Here is a 19,382-nt window from a genome sequence, read left to right on the forward strand (position 1 = left end):
CAGGACCCCTGGAGTTTTCGGCAGAATCCGCACTCCCATCCAATATCCCCCCCCCCCCCCCCCCCGCTTTGGCGCCGACTGTGGTGACGATAACGATCTCATCATCGCCCCACCAAACGTTTCTTTAAGTTTTTCTTCAAAGTGCTACAAGAGCGTACAAGTCATTTCGCTGCTCTTCCCCTGAAGACCCCAGACAGAGCCCCCCGTTCCCGGCACGCCCCTGCTTAACTCTTTTTTTTTCAGCTCCACCCAAACTCATATTTCTCAAGCTGCTCCTCATTTTCGCATCTTCTATGGACGATGCCGGGCAGCTTCATTGAAATTCACGCCCCGGCACTTCGAATGCTAAGACATCTAATTGAGATGAGACGACACATTCGCCATTGGACGCTTGTACGCCTTTACATGACAATGTGCGCGTGCGGCGGGTCAGAAGTTACCTGCATGTGGGAATGGGAGGCGGGACGGGGTGTGGCAGGGCAGCTGTGCCTTCCTCCTCATCGGCCAGGCTGAGCCATTTGATCGTCCCGATAACAAACATGAAGCATTTAGCGTTAGCAGCTCTCCTCTGGAGACTCTTTTGGGGTAAGTTTGTTTATTTATTTACCGATTTTATTGGTCGTTTCTCCTTTTAAAAGCTCTGTGTGAGCTTTATACCGACGTACTTGGTATTTTACCCGCTTCGGTTTGTTCGTATACTCGGTATGCTTGATTGGGGAGAATATTGAGGTTCTTGCGGTGTGGTGGCGCAGTGGGTAGCGCGGTGCTCGTATTCTATGCCTGTTCACCAAGCCCTGCGGCCCTATGCAGGCTGACTTAAGAATCCCACTAAACTGACATTTGAGCTCTAATTGATAGCAGTTCGTTTCACCTCACCGTCATCCGCTCGTTTCGTCGTGCGTTTATTTCGGTACGCGGGCATCCGATCGTTTCATCGAGTGGTTTGATGAATTTTAGGGGGGGCTGGGATACCCCTTGGTGGTTTCAATTGACGCGTTTGCGACTGAATGTACGATTTTAAAAAGGCCAGCCAGGCGTTCTGATGGTCGATCCACTCCTGGCCGTTTCTTGTCCGTTTAGAGATGGAGTGAGCCCCCTGCACCCCCATTCAAATAGCTTTCTCCTCTCATTGGCAAAAACCTGCGGTTTAAGTTCATTTGTATGTTTGCTTCTACCGCTGTAAATTATTACCGTTTGTTTTTATTTTATTAATGTTGTTTAATTTTATTGAAAGGTGACATTGAGTGTTAACAAAGGCGCCTATTAAATAAAATGTTATTATTATTATTATTATTAATAATGGACTGAAGCCCCGTCCAGGGCTGTTTAACCGCCACGCGTCCGCGGCTAACGGGATAAGCTGCGCCATCCATGAATTGTGATAAGGCTTTGACAATTTTACATTTCGTTATGTTAGCCTTTAATTTTTTTGAATTTAAAAACGGTTGGATTAGCTGACATGTTTGATGTTAATTCATTAACACTTTCAGCCTGGTCGCAGTGAAGGGTTTAGCGAGCCAGTCGGGGTTTGGGCAGCGTCGGTCTTGGAGGGTCTGCAGGTTTGTTGTTCCAATCCAGTGTCTTAATGAGAAGTCAAATACTGCTGATGAAGCACTTAGTGGTCGAGTGACATTTTGATGCTTCATTTTAGTGGTCTCGCTTGTTAAAGTATCCCCCCTCTTAATGACTTATTTTAGTCTTAAACAGCTGCATTACCTGTTTAAGTGGCTCCTTATGAACAATAAGATGCAAATGACAAAGGAGCCAGCAGTGCTCTGTCTGACTTGCCCTCCCGGTGTGGAGTTTGCTTGTTCTCCCCGTGTCTGCGTGGGTTTCCTCGCACAGTCCAAAGACACGTAGGTGAGGTGAACTGACGACCTTAAATTGGCCTGTGTGTGTGTGTGTGTGTGTGTTCAGCATATGATGGACTGGCGCCCTGTCCGAGGTTTGTTTCCTGCCTTGAGCCCTATGCTAGCTGGGTTAGGCTCCAGCAGACCCCCACGCCCCTGTTCAGACAAAAGTGGGTTAGAAAATAACTGACTGCACGTATTTGCATTGGGCCCCGTTTATCGAGTGGATTATAATAAACTGTCGCATTTCTTTAACAGCTTAGTCAATTCTAAAAGCGCACTAAAGTCGACGGCTGATGATCACTAAACTGTTGGACTCAAACGTCTAACATCGCTCACCAAACTCCAAGGGGGTCCAAATCCGCTTCACAAATAAATTTCCATTTTCACTCATCCACCTGCCTGAATTAAGCAGACTGTAAGCGGCAGTAGTTCAGGTCAGAGAGTTTTAATAAAGTTTATTGACTTATTTAAAAAGAGGAAGGAGAAGCAATTGGGGAGGGAAGAGAAGTGCTCTTGTTTAGCGTGGTGTCATTGAAAAATATAATCAAATAAAACAGGCAAGTAGTCCAAAACTGGGGTGATCTTTTTCTACACATCGAGGACTCTCTGCTACGCCACTGAGGTCGAAGAACCGCCGCCGGATTCAAGCAGGCAATCAAATTGTGGACACACGCGCTTTATGAGTGGCGCTTTACTGGCTTGTGGGCTTCTTGAAAGAACCTTTCGCTTGCCAAAACGCCGTTTCATTCTGGGACGGACTGGTGCCTTGCATATGAAGTTGGGCTCTTTGGGTTTTGGAAAAGTTGTGAAAATGCGGACGGCACGGAAATCTTTCATGTTTGGCAGGCAGGATCCTCCCCGTCCAAGAAAAACTGAACTGTGACTGTGTACTGCAGGGGTCTCTTTAAAATCGGGACCCCAAATCTGTTAGCATCTCCTCGTGGTTATTTATGGAACCTGTAACGACTGGAAAAAATAAAAAAGAAATAAGCTGGTGCTTTCTGGAACCTTCACGTGGCATCGCTCTGGAGAGCCACTTTATCGAGTTGATTTTTAACATTAAGCAGGGGCGCCTCTTCAGACAGACAGACAGACAGACCCCCGTGGCCGGCGTAATGCGCTTCTTTCTCCATTCGCTTTGCTCATCTGCGGCATTGCGCTTGGAAAGTGATGAGTTTAGTGGTGCTGTATTTTTTATTTTTATAAAATAAAAAAAAAAATATATAAATTAAAATAATAAATATATTTTAAATATAATAACATATTTTAAAATACAATATTTATATTAAATATAACAAAACAATAATTGTACCTCTGCGGTGGGTTGGCACCCTGCCCAGGATTGGTTCCCTGCCTTGTGCCCTGTGTTGGCTGGGATTGGCTCCAGCAGACCCCCGTGACCCTGTGTTTGGATTCAGCGGGTTGGAAAATGGATGGATGGATGGATAATTGTACCTTCCACAAAAAAAAAAGAGCTGAAACGCCGCGGCTTCCCGTCTGCTGGTCTCTCGTTCCTTTTCCGTGTCGCCCTTCACTCTCCTACATTTTTTTTTTATTCCCATTCTTTGACCTTTTATTCTTTAAAATAATTCACTTTAAGTGAACTTTTCGCTATGCTGTATAAATAAACACAGATAAAATGCATGTATCTTTTACTGGTTGTCATTCTATTTAACATGGCCTAAATCTTTGAATTTGTGTCACATGTATACTGCACGCCTAAATGGAAAAACTAAAATATAAAAGAAATATGGAAATTTAACTTTAGCAGTTAAAATGCGCGTGTCATGAAGAAAAGGCAAATCATTTTAATTATGACACTGACACAAAGCGTTAAATGGCCGCACCGGACCACTGCAGTGACCTCCTCCGTCACACGTACTCCATGGGTATATAGCGCCCTGACTTTGGAATGACCTGCCGAAATTCTCGAGATCAGCCGACTCCATTCTTTAAAAAAATAAACTGAGAGCTCATCTGGTCAGGAAGGCGTTGAACTTCACCTGACATTCTGACACTTCTGTCAGTTTGACCTCTTTGTGCTGGTGCTGGGGGGTTGTCGTTTGGTTTGTGTGTGTGTGTGTAGACACGATTTGTATTGGTATTGAATTTACTATTTTACTCTGGTTTATTGTATTTTATTCTAATTAATACATGAATATATCTGTTTTATATTTGCATCCTGCATAAAAAATGTGACAAACGACAGGAGGCCATTCAGTTCACTTGTCACCCGTTTGTTTAGCTAACAGCTCTGCTCTCCCGATGTCTCATTCATCCAACCATCCATTTTCCAACCCGCTGAATCCGAACACAGGGTCACGGGGGTCTGCTGGAGCCAATCCCAGCCAACACAGGGCACAATGCAGGAACCAATCCCGGGCAGGGTGCCAACCCACCGCAGGACACACACAAACACACCAAGCACACACTAATGCCAATTTAGAGTCGCCAATCCACCTAACCTGATGGCACCTTCAGTTCAAGAGACTGCGGTTCCCAGTGAAGCTTTACTTTCCAATGCCATTTAAAGCCCCAGGGACAGACACTTAAGTTGGCAGCGGTTGATCTCAACTCACCAGGCTCCTGCCATGGTCAGCATACATCGCTTTCTCTCAGGTTAGTTCCCCAAGAAATCTTTATATCCTCGTCCCTGATAGCAAATTCAAAATATTGTAAATCAAGAGGCCATCGGATACGAGAGCTATCTATATAAATTCTTCTCAATTTTCATTTTTTAAATTGTTTTTTAAAGTTTGTAATGTTTCACTACTACGTGGGTGGAGCTGTGGGGGACTGCTAGTATGAAATGACAAAATGTCCGGTGTCCGCCTGTGCCCAGACACAATGTAAAATGGCATCCACAAGTCCAATGAAGAAAGTCAACGTGACGCACAAAGTAAGAGGGATGTCAGGCACATCTTGAGAGCAGAGGGTCCTAAATGCACAACGTGATCAGGACAGACAGACTTAAGCATTGTGCCCATTTTCCTAAACTGGCATTTCGTTGTGCTGGTTGCACTGAATCACCAAGAGCCCACAAACTGATCATCACAAAACCAAGAAACAGACAGGAGACACTGAAATTGCAGGTCAGATTGACGACACTCAGCATTCTTTCTGCCGTTTTCAGCTTCTACTGCAAAACAGAATGAGGGCCCGCAAAGCAGCAGAGGTGGGACACCGACACCAATTCCTGGTTCATCTTTGGCTGACTTCCTTGCTAAACTTCAGACCACCCAGAGTCAGACAGGTGCGTCCTTTCATTCTGACATGAGTGTTTGGCATCACGTCACCCCACTTGTCCTAATTCTCTTTGTGTCTCTTCCAGTGTGCGGCCAGCCGATTGTACAAAACCGGATTGTGGGGGGAACCACAGCGTCTGAGGGGCAGTGGCCCTGGCAGGTCCTCGTTGAGTACATCACTGGAGACGTCATGTATCTCTGTGGAGGCTCGCTGATTGCAGACAGCTGGGTCCTCTCGGCCGGCCACTGCTTTCCTTCGTGAGTATGACACCCCGCTACTGACGCGTCCTTAACGTTGATGTTTCAATGGACCTCTATATGACATGTATGATATGCTCAGTATTAAAAGTACTCACCGCCTTGGAAGTTTGAATATTTTATTGTTATATAATATTGAATCCCGGTGGACAGTAATCTACAGATAAATGGAGACATTGAAGAGTGTTTGTTTGTGTGTGTGTTTGTCTCTCTCTCTCTCTTAATGACCTCCACCATTTTTTCCCCCATTCTGCTCCAGTTCTCTCGGGGGTCATGGTGATCGTGAGCCAGCAGTCTTTGTCCAGTTCCGTCACAAATTCTCCACTGGATTGAGATCTGGGTTTTGACTCGGCCACTTTGGGATATTCACATTGGGTCACTTTGGCTTGATGCTTGGGCTTGTTGTCTCGGTGGTCTCCCCTCAAGGCACAGCTTCTCTTGCAAACTCCATCAGGTTTTGCTCCAGGATTTCTCTGTACTTTACTGCATTCATTTTACCCTCACAAGCCTTGCATGACACAGCCTCAGCTTTCACCACCATGTTCCAGGGTGGGGATCGTTCACTTTTGATAATGTGCAAAGTTCAAATATGGTGTTTAGTCTGATGGGTGAAAAGCTTCATTTTAGTCTCATCTTCTTCCAGCTGCCATCAAAGTCTCCCGTGTGCCTTCTGCCGAGATGCCGTGTGTGCTTTTTCTCTTTTCCACTTTCCTGTATAAAGAATCTGTGGCTGGCGAAGCACCTGGGCAACAGTTGTCTGCACAGTCTCTCCAGTCTCCCTGGGGACAAATAAAGATCGATCTATCCAGCTATGAAATCCTGTCTACTATACCAAATACTGTCTGTCTGTCTAATCCCGCCTGCTATACCAAATACTGTCTGTCTGTCTAATCCCGCCTACTATACCAAATACTGTCTGTCTGTCTAATCCCGCCTACTATACCAAATACTGTCTGTCTGTCTAATCCCGCCTACTATACCAAATACTGTCTGTCTGTCTAATCCCGCCTACTATACCAAATACTGTCTGTCTGTCTAATCCTGCCTACTATACCAAATACTGTCTCTGTCTAATTTCGCCTACTATAACAAATACTGTCTGTCTGTCTAATCCCGCCTACTATACCAAATACTGTCTGTCTGTCTAATCCCGCCTACTATACCAAATACTGTCTGTCTGTCTAATCCTGCCTACTATACCAAATACTGTCTCTGTCTAATTTCGCCTACTATAACAAATACTGTCTGTCTGTCTAATGCGGCCTACTATACCAAATACGGTCCGTCTTTCTCAGTGTACTCTGTTAGAGGTCTCTTGTTGGCCCCCCTCACTTGTCGTCGTCACATTGTGTTGATGGCCTGCTCTACCAGATTTGCAGACTCTTCATTTCTCCCTGACTGATTTAACTGGATTTTCAGTGACTTGAATATTTTGTTGTCTCCATCCCCTGAGTTGTGCTTTTCATGGAGCCACTGAGCCCCAAACCACAGACACAATGTAACCAAACACTACTGCAGGTTCATTTGAAGGGTTTTTTATTTGTTACCAACATGTTTCCAATCAAGCACTAGCCAAAATCAACACAAGAATTTCTCAATGGATCGCTTTCTTTTCCCCTTCCTTCCTCCAAGCGAGTGCCACCCACTGCCACCTCGCTCTGACTCAGGCTTCTTTTAAATCGGACCCAGGACTACTTCTGGTGTCACGGCATAGGTTGTCCAAAGCACTTCAGGGCCGTATGGATACCTGGGTAGTCCTCCCCCTGGCAGCACCCTCTGGTGGCACCAAGGTTACCACGACAGGGTCTGGACTCCAATTCCCATGCCACCCTTCAGGTGGTCTTAGCAGGATTCAGCCCACGGGACCACTGCCACCTGCTGTGTGGGTGCAATGAACTGCTTCTGGTGTCCACCATCCTTCTGTCCCAGATGGGCTGAAGATGGCAAGGTGCCCCAGCTGGGTTACATCTTCTGTCCTTCTCTTATGGCCTCCTGGCTGGGATGGAGGATGATTTCTGCCTGTCCTTCCTCCCTCCATGCCACTTAGAGGTATTGAAAACCCCATTTTATTTGCAGCTTTTCAATGATGGACACAAACAAAAGGAGCACACAGAGATAACAAATCCCTGCTTCCACTTTTTGCTTCACTTCCTGTTAGTTGAACCCATTGTCTAGCCACTGAGGCATCTCCTGAAGTTCTGATTTTGTCCTGCTTCAAATTCCTTTATACATCTCCTGGTCATTTCCTCTTCCTCTTTCCATTAGCCACTTAACTTTTGCCCACCCACCATAACAAAAGGCTCTTCTCTTGTTGGGCTGCATTTTTTTACTCCCGTGGTTGACGGCCCCATACTTTAAAGGTGTCCTCATATCTGACCTTGGATTTCTTTTTCCATTGCAGAAGTCACGTCGCTTCTGGTTACACCCTCTACATGGGCAGATTCTATCTTTACCAGTCCAGCAAATTTCAGCAGACCCGCTCTGTCAGCAAGTTCTTTGTGTATCCGGGGTACCAGTCTGCCGAACAGGGCAAGGACGTGACACTGGTCCAGCTGAGCTCACCCGTCACCTTCACGGATTACATCCTGCCCATCTGCCTGCCTTCCCCCAACGTCTCCTTCTCAGAAGGTCTGATGTGTTGGGTGACTGGCTGGGGAACGACCACAGAAAATGGTGAGAGTCAAATAATGAAGCGTGGCCTACAGAATGCATGAGGTTTAGATCAGGCATCCATTGCCTTCATTTAACTTCTTTAATTGTGAGCTTTACAAGTCAACTGTATGACGTGGAGCTTCTGACAGAATCAGGGTGCATCCGCAAATTCAACTATGGTTACCAGTTATTTCCATGCTGGAAAGGGAAGAAGGTTAGATTAGAAAAAAGGCAAGTGACATGTAGAGGAGGGGAAGGTGGAAATGAAGCCTGGGTAGATGAACAGAGAAAAGGTGAGAACAGCCGAGGACGAAGGCAGAGATTAGAAAGTCAGCAGGTCATTAGGACCTGGAGAAACATGGGATGCCAGGCTGCTTCTGATTAGTTTTTGGAAAGTGTCTTTGAAGCCCTGTGAAAGAACACAGACAGAGAGTTCAGTGTGGCGATGGTCAAGGGACGTGAGGCATTCCACGGTAAGCTTTATTAAGGTCTTTGGTTTTAGCGGCTCAGATGCATTCCCTGCAGCAGTTACCCCGTGTCACCTCTGTAGATGTCTGGAAACTTCTGACAAGAAATGCAGTAGATAACGTTTGTTACATTGTTAAATATTGAATTTGCGAGGGGTGTTCAGTAATTTATTTACCTGAATATGAAAGCAAATTGAAACAAGTCTGGGGATGTTGTGACAGGTCTCTGGGTTACTCCTGCACAGTTGTGGCTCATTGCGAGTCTAACATTCTGAGAGACAGGAGATCAGGAGAGTCCTCATTGGGAATCAAGTAAGAAAATGCCAGATTTGGAGAGACGTTCAGTAAATACATTTCTCATAACCCTTTGGATTTTTCTCTTCTTTTAAGGTTAGGGTTAGTTAGTTAAGTGCGGTTCATGGTGAGTCTGCCCCATCATCCTTTGGTGCAAGCAGTTTAAGTGACCCTCACACTGGATGGCCTGTGGAAGCATCAGAAATATGCAAGAAAGTCGAGGATTTCATTTTGTCAGACGGACAAATTCAGGTTTCCCAAATAGCTGAAGAGAATGGCATTTCGGCAGGTACAGTTTGGAAAAACAATTCATGAAAAGTTGGGCAGGTCAAAGGTCAGTGCACGATGGCCTCCAAGAATTCTGACTCCATTTCAAAAGGCCATGATGTTCCGGCGCTATCAGGAGAACTCTGTGAAGACCACATTAATTTTTTTCATTGTTTGGTGACTGGAGATGAGACTTGGGCCTGTCACAGAGACCACACACCCCGATTCCAAAATGGAGTCCATGTAGTGGAAGCACAAGTCATCCCCCACCCTAAAAAAGTTAAAGACAAACATCTGCAGGCAAACTGTCTTCTGGGATATTGAAGAATGTTTGCCACACAAGATGACCATAACCGGTTATGGAGAGTTACGTGAACACAGTGATCGCTTTGTGGGAGTCAATCAAGGAGAAAAGACGAGCAAAACTCACAACAGACGCGCTGCTTCTTCACGAAAACGCACCCGACGCTTCACAGGTCATGTCAATCACAGGCTGCCATCCTGTGTGTCCAGCAGGTGGCGCTCGCTCTCTGGGAATGTGTTCTTTTGTGATTGTGGCGTGTTACTTATAGCGATATAACATAAAAGACGATAGCCCTCCCTAGTGATACGGCAGTAAGAAATCACGTAGGAGAAATAACTTTGTTTAATGTCAGCTTACATTGCCGAGAGTACAAAGACTCCAGCGACAAGACCCTATGATGGACTGGGGGGCCGGAGGAGTGGAGTCTGTTGGCGTCGTCATTGCAGATGTGGACGGCATTCTCAGGAACAGGTGGCGACGTCTTCCAACCGTTTGTTGGCTTCAAAGGAGTGCAGGGCGACGTTCCAAGGCTTTAGACTCTTTCTTCACGTGCAGGGCCCCCTTCAGATGAGCATGCAATTCCAAATAAGGCAGCAATTCTTAAACAAGGATACAATTTCAGGCTGACTTAACAGACAACGGTTACAGCGTGTCACAGTCTGACAACATGCTGCCCATTTGCTTGCCCAGCAGTGCTTAATCTGTCTAGTCCTGCCTACTATACCAAATACTTTCTGTCTCTCTAGTCCTGCCTACTATTCCAAATTCTGTCTGTCTGTCTAGTCCCACCTACTTTACCAAATAGTGTCTGTCTGTCTAGTTCTGCCTACTATTCCAAATTCTGTCTGTCTGTCTAGTCTCACCTACTTTACCAAATACTGCCTGCCTGTCTGTCTAGTCCTGCCTACTATACCAAATAGTGTTTGTCTGTCTGTCTAATCCTGCCTACTATACCAAATGCTTTCTGTTTCTCTAGTCCTGCCTACTATTCCAAATTCTGTCTGTCTGTCTAGTCCCGCCTACTTTACCAAATACTGTCTGTCCGTCTCAGTGTGTCTGCGGTACCACATGTAAGTAACAAAATCAGGTTTTTATAAAATTGATTTGCACAGAGCACAGTGACATATTAACTTTTTTAGGGAGGTTGTTGACATTTGTCAAAAGGAGGAGATTGATGCTGGTAATTCACTGTATAAGGTGACAAAACCCACCGTTTGTTTTAGTTGGACTCTCTTCGCTAGAAGAAAAGTTAGCTTCATGGGGTTGACTGAGATTCCCTGCGCGAGTAGCACATAACTGCAAAAATGGCATTGAGATCTGGCGAGAGATGGAAGTGAATGTGTAAAGCAAAATACTCGGTGGACGACGTTTGTCGTGTTATCGTTGAATTGGACTCGGCCTCGTCGGACTCTGATTTTGATTAAATTGATCAAAAAATGAATGTGAGCTGCCAGCATCGGCTGATTGATCCCTAGCTGATCGTGTGGCTGAGACGCAAGTATCACATCATTCACCTGGGGGGCAACTGCTTACAATGACAAGAAGTACAAAGTCAGATTACGCTGCACTGCGAACCACGACGGCTCTGCTGCCCCTGCCACGTGAAGACAGCCTGGCATGCATTCCTACCTAACTGGCAGGCACAGTATGCAGCAACAGACCTTTCTGTTTGATTTCTATGTGTAACCATTGCTTCGTATGCTTTTCAGAAGACTGTGTTTTTTGGAAAAAATGTTCAGCCCTCAAAGAGTTAAACTTGTGGTTACTCATCCGAGAAGGTGGGCTCCAGCAGCTGAGTCAGCCCTGACCGGGCCCCCTCAGATTTATTTTGAAGACATCCCTCCATGGACGGCAGTTTTCAAGTGATGAAGACGTGACGTCCCGGTTTGTAGGGGTTCAAGTCATTGCAGGAAAACTGGGTGAAGTGTGTGGAGCTGTCAGGGGAGCAGACTGGAAGACATAACCAACATTTTTTGAAAATCTTTTCTTTCCTACTGAAGTCGATGAATTATTGAAAGCCCCTCATATCAGATGGGCTCCTGGAGCGGCTCCTGGAACGTCTCAAAGTGCCTGCTGAGGGAATGGGGGGCTCCATAAAGCGGGCTGCAGACCAGAGGTTGGCATAGGTTTGGCAGTTGATGGCAGGAGATCAGGTCTGGACCAAAACATCAGACTGAAGAATTAGGGAAGTCCTCTTGGCAGTGTTGATGTAGAATTTGAGGACCGGCAGATTTGGGGGGCATGACAGCTTAAGGTCCCACTGAAAGAATCTCAGCAGTGGGAAGTTAAAGAAAAATGACTTTAAAAGAAGGGTGAGGCAACAAAGGCTCGTGTTGTGAAGCCATGGGCAGAGCCCACCCAGAACTGTCCGACCGGGTCACTCCCGGAGTGTTCTGCTCCATCCTCCTTTCATTTCCTGTCTTTCCATCTCCTTTCCCTCAAGGTAATGTGTCCCAGACGCTGCAGGAGGTCGAGGTGCCCATCGTCAGCAGGACCACTTGCAGTAGTATGTACGTGACCGGTGGGGTAGGCGGAAACCTCCCATCAGATGTGTTCTGCGCTGGCTATCCAGCAGGGAAGAAAGACTCCTGTCAGGTGGGTGTGAGAAGACAGCAGGCCACTTGATGGAAATTTGAGTGGGTTACAGAAAGATGTCCTGAAATCTTAGGCTTATCACACTAAATGTTACACCCAGGGCCCTGTGGAGGCAACCAAGTTGTGCTTCCTACACAAGCCACCTAAACCCACCACATTATGCTCAAAATTTAATTCTACCAATGGCACACATAGGAATGAAATATAGCTAATTTATGAGCACTGCCATGAAAGAGCACCTTGACAATTCTTGTGCAGTCGTGTGAAAAAGTAAGTACACCCCATGAAATTTGTGTTTGTTTTTTTTTTTTTGACATATGTGAACAAATCAAGATTTGATCTTCATGTAAACTTTATTTAGGTAAAGGTGATACAATCGAAAATAAAAATGTTACCCTCCAATAGTTCAGTCAAAATAAAATAAAAAGATGTGACATTTCCATATGTGGACAAAGTAAGTCCCTCCTTGGGTCCAAAAGCTGGTACTGCCCCCTCAAGTCAGCGTTTCCTACTGTATCACTGGCACCGACTAGGAGAAGGTTCTCCCTGCTCCTCCATGAGGAATTCCTTCTGCCATGTAACGTACGAGGGGGGTCTCCCAGGTAGGTGCACAGGCCATTTCAAATCCCACCACAGCAACTTGATGGGTTTCAGATCTGGTCTCTGGCTTGGCCGTTCCAGAACCATCTGTTTTTTAAATTTTCCTTGGTGACTTTGCTGGCACGTTAAGGGTCATTGTCACGTTTCAAGGTCCAGCTTCTCACAAGACCCTCAGGCACCCTGTGGCACAATGAAGAATTCCTGGTGGATTCTGTGATGGTGAGCTGCGCAGGTCCTGAATTCCACAAAGCAGCCCCCCAAGCCGGGCCATATCCACCACCATGCTTTACAGTTGCTACTAGACTCTTCTGACCCAATATTTCTCCAAACACATCTTGTGGTATTGTGGCCAAATATCTTCATCTTGTTTCACAAGCCCTGGCCTTCCTCTTGGTGTTCCTTTACTTGTGCACTAATGTTCTTCCTGATTTCCTCCTTTCTAATGGCAGACTGGTGCTCTTTGACATTAGCAGTGGTGAGGGCCACTGGCCTTCTTAGAAACTCCTTCCACAATCTTGTGTTTTACCCTCAGGCTGAACTTGCTGGGGTGACCTGGTGTGGAGAAAGTTGCTATTATTTAAAATCTTCTCCATTTTTATAGATGATCATCTCCCAGCAGTGGGATAAATTCCATTTGTTTGGAGATCTTTTGAAATCCCTTCCAGTCTCAAAGGCACCCTCCGAGAGCTCATTTGGTGACCCCACATACTTCTCTGTGGGTGGCAGTTAAGGTAGACTTGCTTCGTAATCCACCAGGCTCTCAGGTAGCTTACAGTGACGGTGACGGCACAATTCAAATTTTACTGTACAACTATAAGCATATAGAGCAGCGGTTTTCAAACTTCTTTAGAATTTCTTGAGCACCGGTTCATTTAAAAATTGTTCAATGGCTCGTGGACCCTTTTATTAAAAATTAAAAAAATCAATATTTCAAGAAAATTGGGGGTGCCAAATACTTTGCACAAGGGTGCCACATACCCACTGCGCGGCACTGCATAGGTACAGGCTGCTGTGAATAAAACATTTTTTGACAAACAATTATTTATTCAGAAAATATTATGTACATCTTAGTTATTAAATTTTAAGTTAAAATTTTATGTGCTGGATGCATCTGCTTTGCCTTAACCAATTGCGTTGAGCGGGCAATTTCACCACTTAAAAATACAAAAAATGTCAAATATGTTGTTTGTTGATTATCTGTATCCATCTTTAGCGCTCTTATTTGCCTCTAAAATATACGAAAACTGTTTGCGAGTGTTTTGATTCTATGAAAGAATCGATAATTTTTGATTATGATAAAAATAATAAGGGCTGGTTTGTGCCGAGCGATAACAGTGGGAAAACAATTCGGTGGCAGCGAATAACAGAACAGCGGATTAGTGGTCGGGTCAAGGTGGTGGAGGTAATGACGGAGCTCAGTTACTTACTTCCCCTCGGATGGTAAAGGTTAATAATTATAAAAATATAAATAGTATAAATATGCAATCATTTCTCATGGTCCCCCAGTTTGAGAGTGTATTTAAGCCCTAAATAAAGCAGGGGTGTCCAACGCCGGTCCTGGTGGGCCGCAGTGGCTGCAGGTTTTCATTCTCCCCCTTTTCCTAATCAGTTTTTGCTGCTAATTAACTCCTTTACTCTTCATTTTAATAATCCCTGTTGTTAAGGATTCAGTCCTCTGAATTGATTTGTTTCTTCATTAAATGACAGCCAATCAGAAATGAGATGCGAGATGAGCCAACAGACAACCAGATAAACTGGAACATCAGACTCGGCCAGTTTCTTAATCCTTGCTGTTAATTAAAGCCGTCATTGAATATCAGGACTTGCTGCTCTCATCCTGCCACAGCAGGCTGTTGATTTTCTGTTTTTTATCAAAGACCACCGTCAAGATGTTTCTTCATCTTTCTTTATATTTAGGTTAACAGGTCGTGTAGCGGGTCACTTTGTGTCTCATTATTGTTTGGCTGCTCATTAAGGAAAAACAAACAACTAAGGGGTCTGAGTCACGTCAATTAAAATTAAGGAAAAAGAAGTTAATTAGCAGCACAAACTGGTCACTAATGAAGAAAAGGGTGAGAATGAAAACCTGCAGCCAGTGGCGGCCCATCCGGGACTGGAGTTCAACCCCCCTGCCCTAAACTAAAATCTTGTGTGCTGTCCAGGGCTGACCCCTGATGTTGCCAGGATAGGCTCTCCCAGACCCAGAAAACCTCAATCTGGACAACGGCAGCCCCCTTAGGATCCTGTCTTGCACTCGGCAACACTACCAGGACTCTGGGCTAGGCTTGAACTGGCAAGCCCACATTTTAATAATGGCAAGGAACCAGCATTTGCTGGTCATGTGATGGCCTGTTTTGTGCCTCATTAAGGAAAAAGAAACAGCTAAGGGGTCGGAGTCACGTCAATTAAGACGAATGCAAAACAAGTTAATCAGCAGCGAAAACGGCTCACTAATTAAGAAGATGATTAGGATGAAAACCTGCGGCCTACCAGGACTGGAAGTTGGACACCCCTGAACTAAACTGACTAGCCTAATATTATTAAAATTCAAAGTATAAAGATTGGCATTAACTTTTACCTTTGATTCCCGTTTACAGCATCCTCGCTAATGTATGCAAATAATGTAATATCACCAATCCAATCGAAGGACGATGTCCAGTGAGAGTCTGACTATGGAGAACTTTTCTTAGTGTGTAAAGAATATAAGCTTGACGTCACTGATGGCGGTGAACAACAGAGGATGAGATTGGTGGAGTTTTAATGTGAACGCTAATGTAAGCCCAACTGAGAAACGCTTACACTTTGAGTTAAATCGGTTATTAGCAAAGCATCTCGATAATGTAATCGTACTTTGTCACGTCCGCGTCTCCTATGCTACGTCATTTTGAGAATTAGTATTCTCATTATCATTATCATTGGATTATTATCAGAGTTGTAGCCCCCTGTGATTCCCTCTTCCGTGACAAGTCGGAGTCCATGAAAAATAAAACTATGAACCTGAGCCTAAAGTCAATGAAGAAAGGAGAACGTTACGAGAAGCTGAGTGGGTGCAGCCAGAGATTTGGAAGACCTGGTGTAGGCCTTAAGACCACAAAATGTTAAACAGCGTCATCAGACAGTTGTGTTGAATCAGTTAGAGTTAGAATTAGAGTTTTTAAAAATGACCCCTTCCCACATTTTGTGACCACCTCAATGATGGAGCCGGCCTCGCTCCCCAGCCTAATTCTCACACAGGTCTGATAATCATCCTCTCTCTCTGTCTGTTCTTCTCAATACAGGGTGACTCCGGTGGACCCCTGGTCTGCAAAATGAGTAACAACACCTGGGTGCAAGCTGGCATTGTGAGCTTCGGACCCGGCTGTGCCCGTCCCGGCCTTCCAGGCGTCTATGTGCAGGTGACGGACTACAGCCGGTGGATTCAGAGCAAAGTGCCCCAAGTGCAGCTGTACAGCAAGACGGGGAGAAACGTCACAAACTGGGTGGATGGCTGGATCCTTCTCTGTCTCTCCGTAGTTTTTCTGCAGTTGTTGTTGCCCCAATAATTTCGCTCGTCTTTCATTTTACTTTCCCAAGCGGCAACACTGGAGTCTGAGAAAAATAAATCATTTTTTTTTATCCATGAGAGATTATATTATAATAAAAATAATTAACAGTATACAGTACTGCACAGTGATGGACATGTGGGGACGTGTGGGCATTCCTATCCTGGGGATTGTTAAGTATTTATTCTTTTATTTCTGTGAATGTTATAAAAATGAATGCACGAATGAATCAATAAATCAGTCAAAAGCAAAGTGGCACCACTTGTGCAAATGCAACATGAATGTATTCTTGTATTGTGCTCTGCTCTTAGCACACGTATTAAGAGCTGGGATCCGTTTTGTCAAATTATTACGACTCTGAACAGCAGAGGCCATTTTTAGGAGACTGACCAGACGTGGTGAAGATGTAGCGAAAAATCAAAACCGGGAGATCGTAAGCGCAGGTCAGCCGAGGCAAAACTCAAAATTAAAAAGCTGGAAAGCAAGACCGATACCGGGGATTTCAAAAGGATTTTATTTATGAAGAGCAAAAATGCACATAAAGGGTTTATCTCGGATGCAGAAGCGTAGAAAGGGGCGGCCGTTTAACCAGTCGTGATTTAACGGAGGGGTCGCGAATTACGTAGCCACACCCCCAGCAACCGCGACAACGTCCCATACAACGGGCACACAGAATAGCAACTCCTGCAGATGACAAAAGAGTGGCGGAAATGGCTCAGAATTAAAATACAAAATCCAAATGAAATGTTGAATCATTATTTTGGTAAGAGACGTCGACATCCCAGAATTGAGTGTAATTAGATCAGTAAACAGAGGAGCAAAAAATAATGAACCTGTTATCTGATAATACAAATGGTCGAATTACAACCATCCTGGCTCGTCCTTCACGGCCTGTGCATTAAACATTCCCAACTGATTTCTATGAACGGGACAGCTGAGGCTGTAGTCCTGCACACACTTCCAAAGGTGCAAAGAACACTGCAGGGCCAATTGTTCGATCCCTTAACTACAAGAAGCGAGATTCTTCTCGAAAATCCATCACCTTGAGCATATGAGACACAAATCACAAAGACAAGGCTGAGGTTTGCTCCAAACGTTTGAGTAATCAGTTCAATTTTACAGTATTACTTACTTGGCACTGGGCGTTAATCCAAAAGCGCTACTGGGAAGAAAATGAGTTAATGTGAAGCTAATTCCATTGTTTTTTTTGTTTTCTTTTCCTTACTAGAAAAGTCAGAACACGGCTAGTGGGACACTTCTAAAGTGTGCCACCTGTAGGGTTGTAATTGGAGAACATCCTTAAAATCGTGAAAGAAATTGGTATCACAGTCGGCATGCTGCTTTGTCATGCCGCGAGCTGATTTGTGGTGGCACACGGTGCCCTTAGCGTTACATAAATTCAAGTGAACAGAGAGGGGCGGCTCACTGGTTAGCACCTCTTCCTGGCAGCACTCGTGGCACGGGTTCAACTTCTGCCTGCGCCAGTGACAGGGCTACTCAGGAACATCCTGGGGGGCTGTAATGGCTGCAGGATTTCCCTTTAACCAATTTCTGAATTAGAATTCAATTGCAGTGGCGTGCAAATGTATTCAGTCCCCTTGAAAGTCATCCTAATTGTCCACATATTTATTATCAATTCATATTTCTGACGTGAACTCTTACTCTGTCACAATACATTCCCGAAGTCACAATAAACCATTTTCTGTAGATATTTAAATGAAGAAGTAAAACTCTACAGTTGGTGTTTGCCAAGGTATACAAGCCCTCCATATTCATACTTTGTCGAGACTCCTTTTGCTGCAGTAACAGCCTCCACTCCTTTGGCTATGCCAGTATGTCCCAGTTTGGCACATTGTGATTCTTCCCCATTCTTCTTGGCAGAATTTCTAGAGACCCTCTAGGCTGGTAGGATGGCACCTCTGGCCAGCAGTTTTCAAAAGTGCCACCAATCCTCAGATCAGGGCTTTGACTCGGCCTTTCCAGAACATTCACCTTTCTGTTTCAAAGCCATTCCAGTGTCACATTTGGTCCTTGTCACGTTGAAAGGTGAATCTTCTCTCAGACTATGGCAGGTTCACAACAGACTGGAACAAGTCCTCCTGCTATATTGTGTGATATTTGTGTCCATCCATTGTCCCTTCAGCTCTAACAAGAATCCCAGTCCCAGTACATGAAAAACGGTCCCCACTGCCTGATGCTGCCACCACCACCATATGTCTCCATAGCTCTGGTGTTTCCTGAGGCCCGGCCAGTGTTAGTTTAGTTAGCCACCTCTGTGAAGTCGGGCCAGAAAGTTCTGTTTTGGCCTCATCAGACCATAAAACCTTTCTCCCTCATGCTTTGTAGCAAACGCCATACGTGATTCAATGTGGACCTTCTTAAGGAATGGCATCTTTCTGGCTCCCCACCCGTAGAGGTCTGTTTAACGGAGAGCTCTTGAAATTGTGGACCCCCTGCACCTTTCACTGCAGTTTCAACCAAAGAACATTGCAGACGTCTAAGATTTTTAGTTGATGTCCTGCTCTGAATGGCCTGTTCTAGTGAGAGTCTGGCCACCATGATGGACCCTCCATTTTTCTGATGATAGACCCAGCAGTGCAATCATTTTTTGTAGCCATTTCCTGCCTTGTGTCTTTCAAGGACTTTGTTTGTCACATCAGCAGATGGTCCTTGGTCTTCATTTTTGCAGGGATTGTCCAACAAAGATGATGGTCCATACAAAGGGGGCTTTGGATATCCAGAGAGATCTAAAAGTCGGATCTCATTACGTTTAATTAGGACTGTCACCTTAGTGTCACTTGTGATTCACTTGCGTAAACCTTAAAGTTTAAACACACAAACACAGAGTTCTTCAGTGCAATGTCCACAGAAAATGATTTATTTGTCTCGTTACAGCAGAAGAGCTCACATTCAAACTTCTGAATGGATAATAAATATGTGGACAGGTCTTCTGTCATACAGAAAATTGGGATGGATTTCAAGGGGTTGAATACTTTTGCATGCCACTGGATTTACTAGTAAAGCAATCTGTTTTTTTTTAGTTAGCCCGCTTGTCACGATTCAGACCCTTTAATGGCCCCATTTAGTTTTAGTTTAGTTGGCTTTGAGTGGTCTCCAGTTTTCATAACCCGCCATCAGTTAATAATGAGGTGCAAATGACAAAGGGACACCCCCAGCTCGCCAGCTCATGGGCTTCCAACTGAAACCTGCGAACGTGCATCACGAAGCATCTCTGTTATAAAATGAGTGATGAAAGGAAGGACCAAGAGGTACAAATCTGTTCAGGACCCCAAAACATACGAATA

General features: G+C 44.9%; 1 protein-coding gene across 1 annotated transcript; it reads left to right on the forward strand.

Moving 5' to 3' along the window:
- The first annotated feature begins 423 nt into the window (after positions 1–423).
- On the forward strand, positions 424–16,353 carry LOC114662244 (serine protease 27-like). Its single transcript, XM_028815638.2, has 6 exons — positions 424–585; positions 4,987–5,106; positions 5,185–5,356; positions 7,758–8,029; positions 11,784–11,935; positions 15,814–16,353. The coding sequence occupies exons 1-6, from the start codon at positions 453–455 to the stop codon at positions 16,075–16,077; spliced, it is 1,113 nt and encodes a 370-aa protein (XP_028671471.2). The 5' UTR covers positions 424–452; the 3' UTR covers positions 16,078–16,353.
- Positions 16,354–19,382: the final 3,029 nt, after the last annotated feature.

Source organism: Erpetoichthys calabaricus, chromosome 12 (genome assembly GCF_900747795.2).
Source record: "Erpetoichthys calabaricus chromosome 12, fErpCal1.3, whole genome shotgun sequence".
NCBI classification, from domain to species: Eukaryota; Metazoa; Chordata; class Cladistia; order Polypteriformes; family Polypteridae; genus Erpetoichthys; species Erpetoichthys calabaricus.

Coding starts and splice junctions, on each gene's coding strand:
- LOC114662244 (XM_028815638.2), top strand. CDS start 453: ATGGGAGGCGGGACGGGGTGTGGCAGGGCAGCTGTGCCTTCCTCCTCA. Junction 5,107..5,184: donor GACCACCCAGAGTCAGACAG/GTGCGTCCTTTC, acceptor TGTCTCTTCCAG/TGTGCGGCCAGCCGATTGTA. Junction 8,030..11,783: donor GGGAACGACCACAGAAAATG/GTGAGAGTCAAA, acceptor CTTTCCCTCAAG/GTAATGTGTCCCAGACGCTG.